This window comes from Rhinopithecus roxellana, chromosome 21 (assembly GCF_007565055.1).
Source record: "Rhinopithecus roxellana isolate Shanxi Qingling chromosome 21, ASM756505v1, whole genome shotgun sequence".
Lineage (NCBI taxonomy): Eukaryota > Metazoa > Chordata > Mammalia > Primates > Cercopithecidae > Rhinopithecus > Rhinopithecus roxellana.
The window spans coordinates 17,605,555-17,628,072 of NC_044569.1; the positions used below are offsets into that span (position 1 = coordinate 17,605,555).

The 22,518-nt window shown below is 40.9% G+C and overlaps 1 protein-coding gene across 9 annotated transcripts in view; it reads left to right on the forward strand.

Annotated features, from left to right (window-relative positions):
* Positions 1-22,518, forward strand: part of FHOD3 (formin homology 2 domain containing 3) — a 498,596-nt gene that overhangs the window by 362,963 nt on the left and 113,115 nt on the right. For 5 of the 9 annotated variants that reach the window (XM_030925939.1, XM_030925940.1, XM_030925941.1 and 2 more), the window contains 4 exons: positions 546-635; positions 3,838-4,197; positions 4,609-4,683; positions 9,402-9,515. In XM_030925939.1, the coding sequence (XP_030781799.1) occupies positions 546-635; positions 3,838-4,197; positions 4,609-4,683; positions 9,402-9,515 (639 nt within the window). The remainder of the gene's footprint in view (positions 1-545; positions 636-3,837; positions 4,198-4,608; positions 4,684-9,401; positions 9,516-22,518) is intronic. The other 4 variants (XM_030925943.1, XM_030925944.1, XM_030925945.1 and 1 more) reach the window with 2 other exon arrangements.

Here is a 22,518-nt window from a genome sequence, read left to right on the forward strand (position 1 = left end):
TGAGAATCTGGGATGGCCATTCGTGGAGAATGAGGGGTGGCATGCCGAAACCATAGGTCCACCATGGAGGTTAGTCCGTGCCAAATTGACCTGACCCCTGGTGATTTCTAATCAAGAGGGATGCAGTAAAGATGTGAGGACTCTGGTTGCTGCAGCAGCTGGTCATCACCAAAAACCTTTACTGGATGATTCTGTGTGGAGGAGGAAGACCACAGAGGAGGTCTGCCCACAGCCAGAAGCTTCTCTGAATTGCGTGTAGGGGGTGCACGATAGTGGCATCTAGCCAGCTTGACAAAGATATTTGGCCTCTTCTGGTTTCTTACATCTCCACTCTACATTTAAAGTCCCACATCTCAGAACTGTCTCTTGCCTCCTAACAGACTGAGTGTGCTTTTCTTCATTTCAGGCAGCTGTTTTTTTTTTTTTTTAATTATTATTATTTCATTGTTTTTTGTCTGTTTTTTGCTTCATCTTCCTGTTTGTAATGCTCATCTCACTTTTCCATCTTGTCTCTGTGCATTTCTCTTTTCCTGGCTTTGTCTCAGGGAGGAGGAGGAGGAAGAGGAGCAGCCAATCACGGAGCCCAATTCCGAAGAAGAGCGAGAGGATGATGCTTCCTGTCAGGGCAAGGACAGGTACCTAGGACTGGAGCCTCCCAAGCTCACACTAAAAATGGGAGACTCCTTCCTAATGATAGTTCACCACCTTCTAGTGGCCACCTCCCTTCCTCATTGACTCCCACTTCCAAACTCTTAACTTACCCTGTTCACAGAGCCACAGAACCACTGGTTTTGTAGAAATACCTGAGCATGTTTTCATTAGAGAACTGCACTTTTTATTGAAATCCTGCCTTCCTAACCACACTTCATGGAAAAATCACTGCTTTTCTCCTCACCATTCCCTCCCTCATTGAATGCTTTAGCTCAACCAGATTGATGGTGACTAAAAAGGCTCATCTCCCCTAAGAAGAGTCTCACCCTTTCAGCATTGTAGTAAGAAGAATTCCACGTGTTCCCTTCTTCTTGATTCTACCAGTTACAATATTAGCTAAAATGTGTGGATAACTACTATATTAATGATTCAGGTTTGTTTTTTATTGGAACAAACAGGAGCACTTTCACCCCATGCATCGTAGCAAAATTTCCCAGTATTTATTTTTGCACCCAAGACAACTAACATAGAACTCCGTAGCCCTTTGGGGAGTTTGCTGTCCTCTACTCACCTCCTCCGCACGGTGCTTTCTTTCTATCCTCAGGCAATGCTGACAGCCATGGGCACCTTGCAGATTTTTTTAGATTCTGTAGCTATTTTCGCCAAATGATGTCTGTATAAAACAATAAAAACTGCTCACGGGTAGTATCTTTTTCCAGTATTCAGAAATAATTCTAAAATTGAATGGTTTTCTTCACTTAATTGATTGCCACTGCAAATGAACATTTTTACTGTGTTTTTTTTTTTTTTTTCCAACAAATAAGCAAAATCGAAAGGATCTTGGATGAATCCAAGTAAAATCTTTGCCAACTTTAGATTTAATGGAGTCTTTGCTACGGATGTCTCATCTGCCAGGCTAGCAGTGCGCGGCACGCAAGTTCTCAAATGGGCTTATTTGACACTCAGACTCCTGCCATGCCCGGGGTCATAGAATCTTCTCTGAACTGACAAACTGATGACTGCTTGCCCCTATTTGGAAATGACTGAGAAGAAGCCAGCAGGACGTGGAGAGGAAAGGAATGAGCTGATGATAATTAGCCACACATTTCAGGAAAGATCAGCATGAAACAGAGCCCCTGCTGTGCTTAGAGCTAGTGATTGATTACTTAGAGGTGTTCTGGGAAGGGAGGATGTTGGTTGCCATCCCACCTTCAGTTGAAAATGAGCTGTAGGAAATTCTGTAGACTATCACTGAAACAGGGATATGCCTCCCTATCTGCTGAAAGGTGCATGTTCTGTCCCACCCACACTAACCCTTAAACCCTCAGGTATGCACAGGCTTCTCTGCACCTTCAGACCAGATGGAAGAATCTGGCTGGAAAAGGTGGCCTTCAAAGGCATCCCCATTAATGGTGTGCTGTCTCTGCCTAGGATTGTTGTTTATACAGGCAGATGATTGTTTATCTTATGCCCGTAAGAGTCTCTGACTCCACAAAGTGATGCCGGAGGGCATCCTTTACCAGAGAGGATTGGGCTTTCAGTTTTAGGAAATAAACATGTGCATGTTAAATACCAGAGCTTGATCTTGATAGTACCTAGGTATTCATTAACCTTCATCTGGATGTTATTTGTTCTCTGGCGTAAACTTCTGAGACTGTAAAGGACTTCCCCTTCCTTATATTGGGTTGGTGTCTCTGCTGCCCTGCTTCTGCTGGCTTCTGCTTAATGTGTGCTCCCCGCCGGAGGCACTGCCCTCGGCTCACTACAGCATAGCCATCTTTCCATCAATTCAGGGAAACTGGTGTGTTCCTGCTCTTGCGTACAGGTAGAGCTCTGAATTTGAGGTGGGAAAGTGAGGTGGGAAAGAAGACGGCTCACATTCCATGTTCATGCGAACATGGCTAGGAGTCAACTTCTCTGGGAGAGGACTGGAAAAATGCAAAGTTTAACGTAGATTCCCAGGTTATAAATGTATGTGTTAAAATATCCAAGTGTCTAAATCCAGCCCCGTGAAGATGGAAAGCTCTTTTTTTTAGTTTTATGATATTTAACTGACAAATTAAAAATTGTATATAATGCTAGGCTTGGTGGCTCATGCCTGTAATCCCAGCGCTTTGGGAGGCCAAGGCAGGTGGATCACTTGAGGTCAGGAGTTCGAGTCCAGCTTAACCAACATGGTGAAACCTCATCTGTCCTAAAAATACAAAATTAGCCAGGTGTGATAGCACATGCCTGTAATCCCAGCTACTTGGGAGGCTGAGGCAGGAGGGTTGCTTGAACCTGGGAGGCAAAGGTTGCAGTGAGCCAAGATCATGCCATTGCATGCATTGTTGCCTAGAGCAACAAGAGCAAAACTCTGTCTCAAAAAAAAAAATTGTATACATTTAAGATTTACAAAGCGATGATTTGATATATGTATACATTGTGTAATGATGACCACAATCAGTAAATACATCTATCACCTCCCATAGTTACTGTGTGTGGAAGTGCTGAGGTCAGGATTTTATACCTGGAACTGTGGCAGAATCAGGCCTGTCTGAAGGAGTCTGAATGTCACCGATGTAGTGGGAGGTCCTGGAGAAAGTATGAAATGGGCAAAATTTGTCTTTATTGTCCTGGCGCCTCTTTTTAGCTCTTTGCGTTCCTCACTGGCATTTTTTCTCCTTTTCTCTTAGCCATACCTGCTTTCATGAAAGATTCTGGAAGCAGTTACTGAAGTGTATGGCTTTGTGAGATACCTCTTCCTCAAGGTTGGGCTTTTTAGCAGGAGGACAGATCTGCTATTTGAGCAAGACAGAGATGAAGTTCCAATCGTGGAAATTCAGATGCCAACACAAGCAGCAGGGAGACACATGGGAAGGGCCGGGTACAGAAGAGTCTTTGGGCCTCCAGTAAATTCCCAAAGTCTCTTAGGCCTAGAGGCCAGGTTGGCCTGAGAGCCACCTCCTTGCCCTCTATAAGTCTTACCTCCCGGTTTGACAAACTCAGTGTGTCAGGATTGCTGGGGCAACCAAAACTTCTGGTGACAGGCTTTTATGCTGCAGTTCGAGAAACACAGCTGGACTCTGAAGTGAGTGATAACGGTACAGAAGTGGCTTTTTGCCTGTCTTTCTCTTTTTCCTAACCTTTGCTCCCTCTCTCCCAAATCTTTTTTCTTCTTCCTCCTCCTCCCTGCTGGCCCAACAGCAAGGTCAGCCCTGCCCCAGGGCAGAGCCCCACTGGAAAGGATGCCGCTCCCAAGAGCTCTGCCCTCCCTGCTGTCTCGAATGCCAGCTCGCAGGGAAAGCCGCTTCTGGCTGGCATGGCAGGCGGGACCACCCGGTGCAGTGGGTCCTCTGGGCCTGAGGCCATCCCATCTGCCCTCCTATCACCCCCTGCCTCAGCTGCTCGGCCCTCCTCTGCCACACCCGGCTCCCTGAAGGTGTCACCAACCATAGACAAGCTGCCCTACGTGCCCCACAGCCCTTTCCACCTCTTCTCCTATGACTTTGAGGACTCCCCGCTGTCCACCAAGGAGAAGGAAGCAGAGTCCCAGAAGGAAAGCAGGTAGATTTGCTCACCTGGAGCCTTGTTTGAGATTAATTCGGGGAGGAGAACACAGTGTGTTAACTGCACCCCTTGGCTTGGCTTCTGCCATGTTTTTTGTGGATTTCAGCCCAAGGAGGGAGCAGCTGTGGCATAAACTAAGTTGCTGACCCCTGACTAAATAATGACCAGTGTTTACATAAGATGCAGAGAAAATTGCCATCTGTTTGAATTAAGGGGATTATTTGTTAAAATATGATTACTAATAATGGGTTTTTTAATGTAAGGTTTTACATATGTATAATGTGTCCAAATTTGTACATCTTGTACCAAGCCATGTGGCATGAAGTCTTTTTGACCCTGAAGAATGTATCAAAGTCCTTTGCTGTCTTTCTGTGCCACATTGTGAGCAGGCTTTTCTTCCTTTGACAGTTCCTCTGATTCTGTCTCTTTGAGCACATATTCTGCCTCTGAGCCTTACCACTTCCGATCTTTCTCTTCTAATAGGTGGGTGTCTATTTTCTTTCCCTTTTCTATAGCTTTGTTTTATATTCTAATGTATGCATTTTTCTTTTCAAAGAATGCTAATATCTTCCCATAACGTGACACACAATTACAGTCTGAACCACTTTATAGGTATTAATATAATTACATTATTTTACTGTGAGCACTTAAATATTATAAAAAATGGAGATGGGGCAGAGGGAGGTGTGCAAATCAGAACTCCCCTGAGAATGTTTAATAGGTGTCTGCCTGTATGAATATCTTTCCCTCTTGCCTGCATTATGAACTCTCTGACAGAGTGGGGAACTAGAAATAGAGTTGGCATATTTTGAACAATCAGTTGTCCAAAAATCAATAGTTGATCATTCTAATGACCATTTCATCTTAATTATAATAATAGCTGACATTTATTGAGCTTTTTTTTGAGTCATGCCCTGTATTTTCCATGAAATTAGTACTTTAAAGTATTACTTTGCCCTTGAGAGGTAGGTTCTATTACAAACCCTTATTACAGTGAGGAAACTGAGGCACAGAAAGGCTAAGTACCTGGAACAGAGTCACTCAGCTAGTATGTTGGAGGGAGGTTTCAACCCCAGGGAGCCTGTTCCAGAGTCGTTTCCTGACCCATACCTGGTGCTGCTGTCTGTCATTTGGGCAGTCGGTCACTTTCTCTCCTTACTGCACTTGCCACACCCTGCCAAGGCAAGTCCTTGACAGCAAGATGCTTTTGCCAGAACCTGTGTTTGGGGGACCCCAGCCTGGGTGCCCTAGTCAACATGAAGCTGCACCATGTTTTAAATGAAGGCTTATAGGACCTGAACCTTGAAGGGAGCTCCTTCATACCATGAAAATGACCAGTCTTTATGGGTATCAGACCTTTCATCTAATACATAGGAGGGCTAATCTAAACTATGATCATTAACAATGTTTGCTTACATATAACCTGAAAGAATTTTGAAGTTTCCCTCCAAGTTTTAAGAAGCCTGTCTACAGTTTTATTTTTATTATACGTTTAAATCGTTGATGTAATTTGTCTGTTGTATATATGCTTTATATTTTTTTCAAAACCTTGGGGCTTCAGATTTAACCGATTTAATTCTGGAAAATACCTATGTATACCTACTTGGCAAAGCCAGTCCTTAGTCAAGTATGACTTATCTTCTGTCAGAAGAAGCCTGATTTCATGTTTCAGTTCAAGTAAGTGAGCTCATATGCATCCTTGACAGCAGTCTAATTTCTGGGGCCGATTCTCAGGTGGGCAGGTAGACAGAGATGAGGCGTGAGACCTTGCTTCTAGTTTTTCCTTGGATAAATAAAGCTCCATCTTCTCCCTCCAGCATACTTCTTAAGGAATTCCCTCAGGAGTGATGTTTTCCTTTGCTTGTACCCTGGAGATTTTATAGCACAAGCCAGTGCCCCACACTGATTTCACCTGCTCAAGGGTTTCTTTTCTTTCTAAAAATGGAAGGTGATTTTGGAAGGAGAAGCTGGAAAGGACTGGGAGGCCCTAGGAGCAGCATGGGAAGATCCATTTTTGAGAAGAACAGATGTGGAACTTCAGGATCTGAAAATTAATTTTCTCATTTCCAGAATGGCTTTGTATACCTCCAGGAGTTGTAAACTGAGCTTTTTTTTTTTCCTTCTGTTTCTTTTTTTTTTTTTTTTTTTTTTTTTTTTTTTTTTTTTTTTTTGTATCCCAGTTGTATTATCCCAGTGAACCAAATTTGAATTCCTTGAAACTGCAAGTTCTCTGCAGGTCTCTTCCAGGTCTATAGTTCCGGGATTGTTGTTATCTTTCACACAAGTTTTGTGGAATGAATCCAACATGACTCTTACACCTTCCAAGAACAATATCTATGTGCAAGTTAGGAGCTGAACATTTGACTGGAACAAAAATATGTTGGCGATCTCATCTTTCCCAGAGAGTGTGTTAGCCCATGGTGGTGATCCTGGTCTTTCTGGTGATGGTCTTGGCCCTAGTTGGGGCTTTCTTGGGCCCCAGATCCTTCCCATTTGGTCTGCAAGCTTCAGCACTACTTATAGTCCTGAGGGTGGGAGCAATGGAAATATATAAGCTGTCCAGTTGAAGATACACGCAAATTGGGGGGTGGGGGGGGGGAGAAAAGCTGCTTGCTTGTGAATGAAGGTTGACTTTGATTTAACTGAGTGAAGTTTGTAAACTTTTAAAATCACTTGTCCAACAGGAACTTGGATACTGTATAAATATTGTTTGTTCCTATTGATTTTTGTGATGTTCACTTGCTGTGGTTTTCATGGGTCTGTGTGTCCGCAGATGGACTACTCAGTGGTTGACTGCAATTGAATGGGTTATAATAAAGACCAACCAGTTAGTCATTAAAAAGAACCCTCACCCTCCACACACACACACACACACACACACACACACACACACACACACACACAAATGCTGAATAGCGAGTTGTCTGATCTAGTTAGTTTGGCTGAAATTGAGAAGCAAAACTAGACTGTGAGGCGTTTGAATTAATTGCTTAGTCATTAGGAAAACCAAAGGAGGGAAAAACACATTCTCCTTATTTCCATAGCATCATTTAAACACAATTTTAGCAAAATGATCCTGTTAAAACATTCTGCAGGATGTCCACTTGTGGTGGGAAGGGAATTGTTTTAGCTGCTGAAGTATGATGACAAGCTGAGTGTCCAGGCAGCTGCTGACACAGGTGTGGAGCCTGTGAGGAACAGGCTGCATCGGGGTCTCGTCTCAGAGAGCACTTGGTGTCGTGGGGGGCAGCCTCCTTCCTCTCCCTCATTGCCGTGCTTACAGCCTGGTTTCTTTCCCTGTTTGCTCATTGGCTTTCTCTCCCTTCTCTATTTCTGCCTTTGTATATTCCTTTCATCCTTTGCTTTTGTGCTTCCTATGTGGCCTGTGGTTTGGGAGCGCTCTTGAAAAATTAAACCAACTCTCACTTGGAGAAGCAATTAACCTGTTTGAAATGTTGGGTTTTTAAAGAGAAAACGGGTACTCAGAAACCAAGTCCCACAAAGATGATGTGTTCATAGAAGATGATGGGATAGAGGGTTATACTCTGAGCCTCTCTCTGTCTGGCACTCAGAACATGCCAGCCGTGTGACACTAAATAAACAAATAAGGACAGCAACAGCCAAACTGACCAGAATTAGCAGCACAGGATAGATGTGGGTCATATCAATATTTTATTTTCCATTATAATAATGAAATTTCTTATTGAAAACTGAAATTTCATCTCTCTGTTCTTTTTTAAAAAATAGCCCATTTTTAGAGTTTTTCCTACACTTAGTTTTTCACTTTTGAGAATATTTTTGCACATTTGTGATCAAACTGTGTATATTATATACTGATGTTTTCATTTAGCCTATATTATAATTTTTCATGTTGTCACTTACAAAATTGGCAATCATTTTTAATGGTTGTGTAATAGTCCATTGACAAATACTATATCATACTTTCTTAGCCATTTCCACATTGTTACCTGGTTGAGTAGTTTTTAGTTTTCTACCATGAGCTAAATAACGCTCCACTATTTGCAGGAGCTTCCTTGAGAGAAAAAGAAAAAAAGGATTAATAATGCTCCAATAAGTATCTTCCTGTATGACATTTTCAGTATATAAATAACTATAAGATTATTTCCTTATGTTATCTTCCTAAAGGTTGACTTACTTTGTCAAAGGATACACTGATTTTGAAGTCCGTTTGCTTTCCAGAAGGGATTCCGACCTCTGTTGATGGGCGTTTGGACTGGATTTTCCATGTGCAAGAAGCTCTTTGTGTACTTATATCATATGACTATTGGGGTCCCACACATTCTAATACAGTGTCCCTAACCAGTTTAGTGGAAGGGGTGGGTCCTGCTCTGTGGCTGGGTAGGTTTGTGAGGCAAAGCTCTCTGAGCCTCATTATTTGTAAGTAATCCTGAGTGTCTGAGCCCATGCAAGGGCGTCAAATGATGATTTGTTTTCTGGGAGTGCTCTGAGTGATGATAGCTAAATACGGTCTGCTGAAGGACATCTATTCTGAAAAACAGAAATCTAAAATTTTACAAATCTTGAAATTTAACTTGTCAGACATGTCTGGAAAATAATCAAATCTCATGTAAACCTCATGGCTATAGTTTTGGTTCAGGGGAAATGTTGGATGAAAACATAAATACATGCACCTCTAAGGAGCAGGCCAGTCCAGGAGGCCTGGGGACAGTTTCTCCTCAATCACTGAACATGCGATGGGATTACATTTAATGAATGAAATTGATATGGAAATACTAAAGTGGAATTTTAAATAAGATGTTTCTTTAGCCAACCATATGGTATTTCTTACAGACCTGTGATGGAATTAACACTAATTGTGCCACCATCTGAGGCAAGAAAAATCTTCATGGTTCAAGTGAAAATGATTTGGATTTTTAATTTATGTTAGCAAATAATTTTAATGTACATTTTAAAAGACAGGAAATGTTAGGGTTTTATTTAAAACCTTTGTCATAAATCTTGCTGCCTAACGGTTTTGGACTTTGGGAAACTCTTCTTATAAGAAATTATCAGAACAAAACAGGGAACAAACCTCTTTAGGTAGAATTATCACTAACAGTGGTAGCATTTCCAGACCTGTTTATCTTACAAAAATTAAAATGGTTTGCTAAGTCTTATTTACTGACTTGTACTTATTTCTCTATCCTTTTTCCACCGCCTTAAACGTCTGCACTTCTTAGATACAGCAATTTTGGCAACAACTCTCTTCACTCCTCAAGACCCTCATCTGGATCCAGTGTGCCTACCACCCCCACATCATCCGTCTCACCCCCACAGGAGGCCAGGTTGGAAAGGTGAGTTTGACAAGCATGCTAATGCCTTCACAGTCCTCAAGTGAGGGGAATCAATTTGATTAAGTGTGGTTAAAGGAAAAATATAAATAAAAGACATAACATGAAGTATTTTCCTTTACAGAACGTTGTCCAAAGCCAGGAATATTTTCTCTTTCTTTCCCACTATTTACTAAGCAAATATTTTATTAAAGGTGATATTTTAATATTATTGTCTCATCCCCCTACACACTTTCCGTAGAAAGTATAAAAATATCTTCTAAAATATTTGTGTGAATGTTTTGATTCCATTCCTTAAAAATTGTTCTAGATTTTATGTAAGCTCTGCAATTTGTTATATACACATCAGTTTTCACCGTTGAATGATTAAATCTATGTAAATCAGAAATTAGTGGGCCCATTAAGGTGCTGTATAATTAATCCAGGACCTACCAGAAGAGAAAGAATTGTATGGGTACATGGAAGGAATTTAACTTGGCAAGAGTATTAGACCACCAGAAATTAACTGATTATGACTCCCAGAAGCAAATGATTGCCCAAGGATGTGTTTACAAGGGAAAGGTAAGACCTATAATTTTAGAACAGTTAGAAAGTTACCCTTACATGGCAAGAGTGCTGAGTTAGAGAAGACTGGTTAGGATTCCAGCTCACTCACTTGGAAGTTATTTGATCCCTGAGGGTAAATGCCAATTACACCAACCCTTACCTTAGAGGGTGATTTTGATGAGCAAACAATAGTCTACTCGGGAGTGCTGTGTGAAGACCACCATGTGTATCTGGTGGGAGGGGGTAGTGTAGGAGATGATGGCATGTAACTTCCAGCAGCTCCTCATTCGTCAGGAATCTAGACATGAGCGACATCAGAGATCACTTACCTCAAATCCCAAATGTAAAACAAATGACCTGTGTTCCACGTTTAGATCCTCTTCTATGTGTATTCTGAAGTGTGTTTTGCTGAGTGCTGCTGGTGATTGGGGGTTTGGTTGGGTTGAGAGCAGGCAAGACCTTAAGCCGGGAGGAAGGGATGGCCAGTGGGGTTTGCCTAGTCACATGTCACTGTTAACTTCTCAGATGGCATGTAGATCCTACGGTGTCAAGCTCTCATATTCCACAGTCCAGCATGGCCCTGGACTGAGCACACTCGGGCTAAGTTAGGTCTTGATAATAAGGTAACCATTTGATTACCCCGAAGACACCCTTACCTGTCTGTAGTTCTATCCTTTACCCTAGGGCACCTCCTGTTGGAATTAGCCAAAATTACCTGTAGTCCTGAAGAGGTCACCATACAGATGACCCTTGTCAAATGGGATGTAAGATTTGGGGCCGAAGTGAGTAATACTGGAGTGTGACTGATAAGACGTTGCACATTTTGCACCTGCCAGGCTGCCAGCTCCTCAGGGACTAGAACCAGGTTCTGTTCATTGTTGTGTTCCCTACAGTGCCTGGAGCCTGGCAATAGTAGAGCCATGGTAAACACTGATGGAAGGATGGGGTGATTTAGCTGCTCACTGCTTGGGAACATTTTGGAGGTCTATGAAGTTATAAAGTTATACAGACAGGGGTTCATTTGGCCCACAAGATTACCAAAGCCCTGGGCTTTTGAGGTGTTCTTCCCAGGTTCTAAAAGGGAAGCCCCAGCCTCTGCCTGCTTCTCTACCACTGGAAACCCAGGTCCAGGTTTGAGCTAGAAGATCCAGGATCCTGAAGGACTCCTGTCTGTGTCTCCTTCTTTGCCTGGACTGGCTGAAGTGCCCCTGGGGATAAAGAGGGTGGGCAGTTAAACCAGGAATGGTAGAATTGGATCCTGGGGCCTGGGCGCGGTGGCTCACACCTGTAATCCCAACACTTTGGGAGGCTGAGGTGGGCGGATCACGAGGTCAGGAGTTTGAGACCAGCCCGTCCAACATGGTGAACCCCCGTCTCTACTAAAAATACAAAAATTAGCCTGGTGTGGTGGTGTGCACCTGTTATCCCAGCTACTCAGGAGGCTGAGACAGGAGAATTGCTTGAACCTGGGAGGTGGAAGTTGCAGTGAGCTGAGATTATGCCACTGCACTCCAGCCTGGGTGACAGCAAGACTCCATCTCAAAAATAAAGACTTGAATCCCAGAGTGCCTTGAACATCCTGGGGAAGAGGCTGGACTTTATTCTGAGACCACTGGAGCAGTCCAAGTTTGAAAACAGGAGATAGGAGGTGACCAATTCTAATTTGTTAGTAACATAGAACAAGCCACTGGGGTGAGGCTGCAGGAACAAGGGCTGCTGCGAGGCAGTGTCAGAGTCCAAAAGAGAAGACCATGCTCAACATGTCAGTGACTGTGGGACTTGCCGGGAGCAACTGCCTGGAGGGTAAGAGCAGGAGATGCAAAATGAGTGAAGTTCAGGTTTGCACGAATGTGTGGATGTTAGAAACAAGGAACTGGGACGATACTGGAAGAAAAGCAAATTGGGTGGAGACTTCCAACCTCGTGCATGCGAGGTCTAAGGAGCCTGTCCGACATCCAGGAAGATGTTCCAGAGGTCCTGGGGAGGTGTGGACTCACCAGTCCTTGGCTTGAAGAAGGCTCTGGAGTTAAATCCCTCTGAGAGAGCCTGGCATTGAGATGGGGTCACTGGGGAACAGCAGTGGTGGGGTGACTCTTCTAAGTTCCTTTCCTTCTTACAGTACGCTATCGCTGTAGGAGCTTGGTTTTCTTTATCATCTACTCTATCCATGGGCAAGTAAGGTAGCTTCTAAGAGTCTATCACCTCCTTTACATTTGCTTGTCTTTTTCACTGTCACCTTGTGTGGCTCTGAAAAACCATATGATGAATCATTTGACATATCAGATGTACAGTTTTATTAAGACCAGGAAGCCACTGGACCTGGCTATATTGCCACTTTACTTATGTTTTGTAAGTGGAAAAAGAAAAAGAAAAGTAAGAGGATCTTCTAACTCCAAATCATACTTGTACACCATCACCCAAGAATATTACATCAGTTGCACTTATGATTTTAGACATTTTTATATAGTTTGATTTTTTTTTTTCATATTTGACAACTGAATTCTTTGGATATCACCCATAATCTAATTTCACCTATGCAAGTATTTTTTGCCCTATTAAAATGTATGATTATTTTTACTGAGATATGTATACTTTAGCAGAATTTGTAAGATTTGTGTTTGGTATGTTTTATGTATACATATATTTTTAAAACCAAAAACGTACTATATTATGAATAGTTGCATTTCTGCAATGAGGATCCACATCTTCTGTGATCATACCCCTGACTAGTAAACATTGTGCCTGAGCCCCATATAATACTAGAAAGTTCTAGAACTTCATTCCCTTGATTTGGAAAAAAGACTACTTCACTGAGGTCCTGGGATAATCAGGCCAACTAAAACACCCTTCAGGCACCTCTGCCCACTTTGGAAATGCAAGTGGACATCGTCATGAGCTTGGAGTTTTCCATTTCTTCCCCCACAAGTATATTAACGTGTTAGATGTTGATAAAACTTGGAATGATAAATTGACATAGAAAGAAAGTGCTAAAGAAACAATATGGAAAATTAAGTCAAGTCAAGGATATTAAAATGAATCCATCTCTGTATCTCCTATTATAGCTTTGTTAATAGGGCAGTCTTTTAGAAATAGAGTAACATTTTCATGAAATTGGAACTTAAGAGAAACAAAAAACAGAACAAGAAAACCAGAACTATTTGCAAAGGCCCTCAGGAATACAAGATGCAACTGTTTAATGAAAGCAGACTTTTAAAACACTTCACTTTTTGAAAATGTACTTTTTGAGCAGAGAATTTCTAAATATTTTCTTTGTGAAAGAAAATTAAACAACAGGAATATTTAACCATCTGTGTTCAAGTATTCAAATGAAACAAACAAACGAACAACCACACCTCAAGCGTGTATGTAGTTGTGGGGCTTTGGGAAAGGCCGGGCCCATCCTCTTCCCTTCCCTGTAGTGACATCTCCATCTTGTGGACTTTCTCATAAATGGCGGCTGGAAGCTTGCCTTGTCAATGTGAGGAAACAGTACGTCCAAGCCCTGGGACTGAAGGTGCGCTAAGACAGTCCTTGTGCTGGGACTAGAGAGGCCACCTAGAGTAAGCCTATGCTGCACTGTGAGTGCTCACTGGGAAGACATTGTAGGAACCTCAGGCCCATACACAGGGCACCAGAGAGGATTTCTCTGTGGACATGCTGTGCTAAAACCCAAATGATCATATGCACTTTAACCACGCATTCTGTTCTCTTTTCCACTGGTAATAGTGCCATTGTTTGCTAAAAATGACACTGACCTGCCTGTTTTTCAGATTAATGTCAAGAGCCCTTAGAAGATCTTGAGAATGGTCTTTCTCATAGAGTTGTCCCAGCAGAGTTCTTCCTACTTCCTGTAAGATTATAAACCCAGATATAAGTAACGACATCTTGTTAGGAAGTAAGAATGGATAATAAAGGATGGATAAAGGACATAACCTGTTTTTGTATATAGTAAGAATACTTAACATGAGATATACCCTCTTAGCAAATGTTTAGGCAATACGTTATTATTAACTATAGGCACTATGTTATGTAGGAGCGCTCTGGAACTTATTCATCTTATATAATTGTAGCTTTATGCTCATCAGATAATAACTCCTTACATCCCTCTTTCCTCGATCCCCTGGTAACCGTCATTCTATTGTCTACTTCTATATCTTTGACAATTTTAGATGCCTCACATGAGAGTCATTGAGTTGTTTTTTCTCATTGTATTATAGAAGTTCTTTATAAACTGTGATAAGAGTGCAATCATTTTTCTCATTGTTCTTTTTACTTCATTTATTGTGTTTTTACCATATAGAAACATTCAATTTCATGAGTTAATCTTTTCTATTTTCAGAGTTTTGTGTTCCTACTGAGGAAGGCCTTTTCTCTCCTGATGTCTTCTAGTACTTCTGTAGCTACATTTTATCACATTTAAATGTTTTATCTATCTGGAAATTATTTTAACAAATAGTATGAGGCAGAGGTCCAACTTCAGCTTGTTCGTACATTCAACACCATTCATTGAATAACCCTCTGTTTCCCTGCCATGTGTCAGATACTAACAGGAATGAAGGTTGTTTGTTTATGTGTCAGTGTGTTCGAACTGTTCTTAGGAGCATCTCCCCTCTCTTTGTGCTGTCTGCCTTCCCTGATCAGCCATGCTGACCTCTCAGGAGCTCTTCCTCCCAGTTTTTGGCTTTACCACTTTCTTCCTGGTCATTGGGAGTGTCATGTGCTGCCATGAAACAGTCCTATTATTGCATCATCTGCTTTTAGGAGGTTGTGTACAGTGATTGACAGTGCTATGGTAAAGAACACAGTCATGTTTTAGGAAACTGGGAAAGTGGAAGCCTTCTGTGCTTCTGCGGTGGCTGCTCCTCCCAGCTTAAGCTCTCTCTTATGGGAATCTCACTTGCTGTGATCCCCTTGAACACCTATCTCCACCATGTTTATGGAGACTCCTCCATCAGAATTCAGGTCTCTGTTTCCATGCATTTCCTGCCTCTTTGCAGTTACCGTAGTTCTTCCAGTGATGGCCTGCCAGGCATGCCTTTGGACTACTACCCTGTGTGTAACTTGTGGGTACCTGTGCCTTCTTCATCTTTGTTGCCAATTCCAAGTGGACTGTCTATTCCCTATGAATCCGCATGCTTGTGTCTTCCCATTCTTGTCTGCTTTGGCTTTGATCATTTCCTGCCCTGACCTCACTAGTCAGCTACATGTGCCTTAAAGTTCTACTTGAGTTTTTGAATCACTGTTTTTTGTGGATATGTGATCTGGGTGTTTTCCTGGATCCCAAATGCTTGCTGGCTCTGTTCTATCACTTGGTCAACCCAATACTTAAAAAAAAAAAAAAATTGTCAGTGGAATTGAGAGCCCCACTGTGCAATGGGGTTCTAGTTTTTTAAAAAAATTAAGTTGGTTGATTAAAGTACATTTTTAAAAAACAAACTTCTCTGAGAACATCCCAAATAGAATGTAAAATAATGGGATAAAGGACATTGTCTTTCTATGTGACACAGTTTATGGTACCCAGTCCACAAATGCCAGTAGGAAACAAGCAGTACCAATGTGGCCTGATTCCCCACCATTCAAAGACGCTGCGTTCTCCTTGGACTGTGCAGAAGCAGTTTTCTCACTTGCCTGCTGCTAGTTCCTGACAGCAGTCTTGTTACAAACAAAAAGAGACCCTGTAAGGCAAAAATATGGTCCTTATTAATTGATTGCATTACACCCAAAGTGCACAAGAGGAGAAGCACCAGTTCTACTGAGGGAGTAAGTTCAGAGTGGGGTCTGTCTCACTAATGGTAGCTTCCCAAGGTGACTGTGGACACTAGGGGACCTGGGCTGTGCTGTGCTGCAGGACTCTGGGTCCTCAGCAGGTACTAGAGATTCTTTCTTCCACATACATTTTAGATCTGACTTGACTTTTTACCACCATCCCTACTCCTATCTTTGCCATGGTTTCCAGTTGTCACTTGCTACAGTGGTTTTGTACCATTATTGTACAAAGATCACAGAGCAAAAAGGGGTATGTGTGTGTGTGTGTGTGAGAGAGAGAGAGAGAGAGAGAGAAATTGAGATTGAGATTTCTCCTTCAGAAATATGTATTCCTGGGCTGGGCGCAGAAGCTCATGCCTGTAATCTCAGCACTTTGGGAGGCTGAGGTGGAAGGATTGCTTGAGACCAGCCTGGGCAACAAAGTGAGACCCCAGGTATGGTGGCTTATGCCCATGGTAACAGCTACTCAGGAGGTTGAGGCAGAAGGATCACTTGAGCTCAGGAGTTGGCAGCTACAGTGAGCTAAGATCATGCCACTGCATTCCAGCCTGGGTGACACAGTGAGACCCTGTCTCAAAAGACAAAATGTGTATTGCTAGGTCACTGAATGTTTGTTGCCTTATCTCTTTCCGCATTCCTTCCCTCAAAGCCCAGTAATGAGGACTAAATAAGCTTTATTGTTATAATGAAAGGAGACTGAGTTTCCAGTTAATTTTAGAAATTGTGTATATGAGATACACAAGTCTTACATACTCATATATTTCATTCAACAAGTATTTATTGAGTGTATTGATTGAATCAGATCCAGTCCCTGACTTCACAGGGCTTACACTTCAGTGGTCGAAGCAGAAGATAAACAAACCATATGCAAATAAAGAGTTACTACTGGAGTGAATGCTGTGAAGAAAATGAACCTTCATAGAAGAGCTGAAAAGAGAGAGGCCGTCAAACTGGGGGCCTAGCACAGGTGCTCTGTTGTTGCGGGGGATACCCCTAGCAAAAGGTCTGGGAAACTGAGTCACTAATGTAAAGCAAATTACTATTTGCTCTGAGATTGGCCTGCTGGGGTAGGGGAGGGGAGGTTAAGAGGGGGTTAAGAAAACGGAGTGAGTCCCTATCTTCCTTCAAAACAGGATTTTGCAAATCTGGGAAAGATGGGAGACCACTTGGGATCAATTTAGCATTTAGAGAAGAGGCAAGTGTGCAAAAGAAGAGGGAGCTGGCCTGGAGTGAAGAAACAGAGAGGAGATTAGAAGAAAGAATGGGCCTCAGTACTGGCCAAGAAGGCCTGGGAGCCATGGAACGCAGGAGATGCTGGTGGTAGTCAGTGCTTTGGGAAGCTGCCAGGAGATTGGCAAATTGTGAAGCCAAACGGGTGGACCTGGGGCTGTGACAGGAGAGGACTGACCTCCTTTGGGCCGGAGGACTTACTTGGTCTTAGAGGGTGGAAATTAAGAGGGAATGAGAGAACGGGCAAGAATTGCTGTATGCCAAAGTCAGGGCCTACAAAGGGGCCAGTGGACAGGCTGAAGCATGACAACAGCCAGGGCCTGGAGAAATGGCTTCACGCTCTAGATGTGAGCCAGCACAGTAATGTGAGACTCCACGTGGGACCAGCCTCCACAGCACACTGTGTGAGCCCTGCTATTCCTTCCCATGGCGAAGGACCTCAGATCTGCACTGAAGCAGTGTGTGCAACAGGCTGGAGAAGAGAAAGCAAGAGGGAGACTGAAATGTACATCCAGTCTCTGATGATGGCTGTCTTCAGGATTGTAGCAGTGGTGATGGAAAAAGCTACCTGTTTGTTGGAGATGCCTCTGAGGCTTGCTGGTTTCATCATGAAAGCTAGGATATGACCCTGAAGCTATGGAGGAAGATTCTTAAGTTTCCTTGTTTAGGCCGGGCGCGGTGGCTCAAGCCTGTAATCCCAGCACTTTGGGAGGCCGAGATGGACGGATCACGAGGTCAGGAGATCAAGACCATCCTGGCTAACATGGTGAAACCCCATCTCTACTAAAAATACAAAAAATTAGCCGGGCGAGGTGGCAGGCGCCTGTGGTCCCAGCTACTCGGGAGGCTGAGGCAGGAGAATGGCGTAAATCCGGGAGGCGAAGGTTGCAGTGAGCTGAGATCCGGCCACTGCACTCCAGCCTGGGCAACAGAGCAAGACTCCGTCTCAAAAAAAAAAAAAAAAGTTTCCTTGTTTCAGGGCAAGCATATGCCTTTTACAGCTGGGCATAACTTACAGTTATCTCTTCTCCTGTATCATTAGACAAGGTGATCCTCAGTTTCATAACCATGTTGTGAGGACAATCTCATTGCTTAGCATCATTTCAATGCCATTTTATTATTATTTTTTACCTCTAAGTCTTCATATTAAATTATCTACTTGTGCTAATTCAGTGCTAATTTCAAATATCAGATACTTTCTGAACTTAGTTTTTACTTTTGTTAATATTTACTTTTTAAATAGGAAACATCAAAGGTTTGCATCTTTCACAAATTGTATTTCACAAATACAACTTCACTTAACTTGAACTTACCAAGGGATGTTTTTTAAAACAGCTTTTGCAGTAAAATGGACATGCAAGAAACAGCACCTAAGTTTTGGCATTTGTGTACGCCAGTGAAACCATGACCACAGTGGAGGTGTGCATATCCATCACCCAAAAATCTTCTCCTGCCTTTTTGTGATTATTGCTGCCCTTCCCCATCCCTAAGCAACCACTGATCTGCTTCTTCATTGTAGATTCATTTGCATTTGTGTGTTTTTTTTTTTTTTTTTTTTTGAGGCGGAGTCTCGCTCTGTCACCCGGACTGGAGTGCAGTGGCCCGATCTCAGCTCACTGCAAGCTCCGCCTCCCGGGTTTGCGCCATTCTCCTGCCTCAGCCTCCCGAGTAGCTGGGACTACAGGCGCCCGCCACCTCGCCCGGCTAGTTTTTGTATTTTTAGTAGAGACGGGGTTTCACTGCGTTAGCCAGGATGGTCTCGATCTCCTGACCTCGTGATCCGCCCGTCTCGGCCTCCCAAAGTGCTGGGATTACAGGCTTGAGCCACCGCGCCCGACCTGCATTTGTGTTTTTAGCATTTTATATAAGTGTAATCAGGCAGTATATACTCTTTGAGGGGAGTTGACTTCTTTCAGTTCGCGTAATTGTTTTGAGATTCCTTCATTTTGTTGTGTGTTTCAATAGTCCATTTATTTTGATTAGTATACCATTGTGTACATAAACCATAATTTGTTTCTCTGTTTACCTGTTGATAGACATTTGGGTTGTCTTTGTATATATATGTGCTTTCATTTCTCTTGAGTAAATATAGTCATTCATCACTTAATGATGGGGATATGTTCTGAGAAATGCAGTGTTGGGCAATTTTGTTGTACAAAAATAATAAGGGACTATTCTGAACAATTATATTCCAATAACTTTGACAACTTAGATGAAATGGAAGAATTTCTTGAAAGACAAAAACTACCAACACTCACTCAAGATGAAATAGATAATCTGGTATGAATTAATATAAGATAAACAAAGATAAAGACATTGAATTGGTAGTTTTAAACTTTCCCATGAAGAAAGTTCCAGTCCCAGATGTCCTCCTAGGCTATATGATATAGCCTGTTACTCCTAGACTGCAAACCTTACAGCATGTAACTGTACCAAATACTGTAGGTGGTTGTAACACAATGAGAAGTATTTGCATATCTAAACGTAGAAAAGGTATGGTAAAAATACAATATGAAAGGGAGAAAAATGGTATATCTATATAGGGTACTCACCATGAACGAAGCTTACAGGAATGGAAGCATGAACATGAAAGCCTAGGACATTACTGTACATCACTGTAGACTTTATAAACACTGTATACTTAGGCTACACTAACTTAATTATAAAAGAAAAGTAGTTGTGCTACAGTGTTATGGTGGTTATAACATCACTAGGTGATAGCACATTTTCAGCTTCATTGTAATCTATGGAACCACTATCTTGTGGTCCATTGTTGACTGAAATGTTAAATAGTGCATGATTGTTACTAAAAGTAGAATCACCAAGTTTTATGGCAGGTGGATGTTTAGCTTTTAAGAAATTGCCTGTCTTCCAAAATGGCTGTACACCAGAGTAATGCTCACAAAATGAGAGGAAACGTACTCCTTCCTCTTCAGCTTTCTAGAAGAGGCTGCATAGAATTAGTACTACTTCTTTCTTAAATATTTGATAGAATTCACCAGTGAGGACATCTGGAACTGGAGCTTTCTTCATGGGAAAGTTTAAAACCACAAATTCAATGCCTCTAATAGATATTTATCTTATATTAATTCATATCAGATCATCCATTTCATCTTGAGTGAGTTTTAGTAGTTTTTGTCTTTCAAGAAATTCTTCCATTTCATCTAAGTTGTCAAAGTTAATGGAATATCATTGTTCAGAATAGTCCCTTGTTTTTTTTTTAGTATCTGTAAAATCTGCAGTGATCGTACTTCTCGTTCTTAATATTGGTAATTTGTGTCTTCTCTCTCTTCTTTCCAATCAGTCTGGCTAGAGATTTATCAATTTTTTTTTTTACTACAAACAACCAGTTTTTGGTTTCATTTAATTTTTATCCTATTTTTTCTGTTTCTTTGTTTTATTTTCTTTCTTCTGCTCACTTTGGGTAAAATTTGCTCTTTTTTTTGGTTAGGAGATGAGGTCATTGATTTGAGACTTTTTGTCTTTTCTAATATAGTCTTTCAGTGTTACAAATTTTCCTCTAAGTATTGCTTTTGCTGCGTTCCACAAAGTTTCATATGTTGTGTTTTTATCTTCACTTAACATGCTTCTTAATTTCTCTGTCAATTTTAAAAGTCTTTACCCCATGGGTTATTTTAAAGTATTTATTTAGCTTATAAGTATTTGTGGATATTCCAACTGTCTTTCTGTTACTGATTTCTAATTTAATAAAATTGTGGTCAGAGAACATAGGTTATGTTCTTGGATACTTTGAAGTTTATTGATATTTGTTTTACAGCCCAGAATAGGATCTGCTGTGGCAAATATACTGTGTACCCTTGAAAAGAATATGTATCCTGATGTTTTGGGGTGAAATGTTCTGTAGATGTCTATTTGGTTGTTGGTATTGTTCTAGTATTCTGTATCCTTAGTGCTTGTCTGTCTTATTCTGTTACTGAGAGAATAATAAATTGCATTCTGTAATTTTGATATTTTAAAATATATTGCTGTTCTATTAGTTTTCCCTCATGTATCTTGAAGCTCTTTTATTAGGTGCATAAACCTTTACAATTGTTATATCCTACTGATGGCTTGACTCTTTTCATTTGAAATGACCTTTATATCTAGTAACATACTTGATTCTTAGGTCTACTTTAACTGATATTAATATAGCTTCACCTTTAAAAAATAGTATTAATATGGTATATCTTTTGTATTATTTGAACTTAAATTAGGTTTTATGTTTCTTGTAGGCAACATAGTGTTGAATCTTGTTTTTTTTTTTAATCCATTCTGATAATCTCTACCTTTTAATTGGACTATTTGAACCATTTATTGTGATTATTGATTTGTTTGAGTTTATACTTTTTATTTGTTCCCTGTTTTTTTCCTTTTTTATTCTTTCTTCCTTTTGGGGGGTTGTGTATTCTTTATTAGTTCATTTTATCTCTTTTGTTGCCTCAACAGCAATAAATGTATTATTTTAGTGATTGCATTGGGGTTTATAGTATACATTTTAGCTTATCATAGTCTACCTTTAAGTGATACTATGTATTTCATGCATAGCATAACAACCCTGCAACAACACACCTTCACTTTTTTCTCCCAGCCTTTATGCTACGGTGATCATGGATTTTACTTTTATAATATTGTAAACTCCGCAGTACACTGTTATTATGTCTGCTGTAAGCAACTGATTATCTTTTAAATATATTTAAATATAAAATAAGGCTTATATTTACTTGTGTCATTATCTTTTCTAATTCTCTTTTATTTTTGTGTAAATCAAGATGGCCATGTGGTATTATTTATCTTCTGCCAACATTTCTTGTAGTGCAGGTCTAGATAATGAATTATCCCTGTTTTTATATGTCTGGAAAAAAATCTTTATTTCACCTGAATTTTTGAAAGATAGTTATTGCTAGGAAAAGAATGATAAGTTGATAGGTTTTTTTATTCTTTCAGTACTCTAAAGATGTTGCATCGCTTTGTTCTACCTTACATTGTTTTTGATGATAAATCTTCTGTTTTTATTTTCGTACCTCTGCATTCAATGTGTCATTTTTTTTTCCTTCGGCTGCTTTTAAGGTTAATTCTCTCATTGGTTTTTGCAGTTTGATTTTGATATGGCTTGGCATAGTTTTTTCAATTTCTTGTGCTTGGGACTTGAGATTCTTGAATCTGTGTGTTTACAGTTTTCATCAAATTGGGAAAAATCTTAATGCTTATTTCTTCAAAACTTTTTGGTACTTTTTACCTCCCCTTTCTTTTGATAACTCCAATTGCATGTATATTGGGTCATTCGAAGTTTTTGCAAAGTTCACTGGTGGTCTGTTAATTTTTTTCAGTATTTTTTTCATTTTGCTTCATTTTGAATGTGTTTCATTTTGAATAATTATGTTGCTTTATCTTCAAGTTCGCTAATTAATTTTCTGCGGTGACAATCTACTGTTTCAACTGGGCTCTTTCTTAATACCTTTCATAG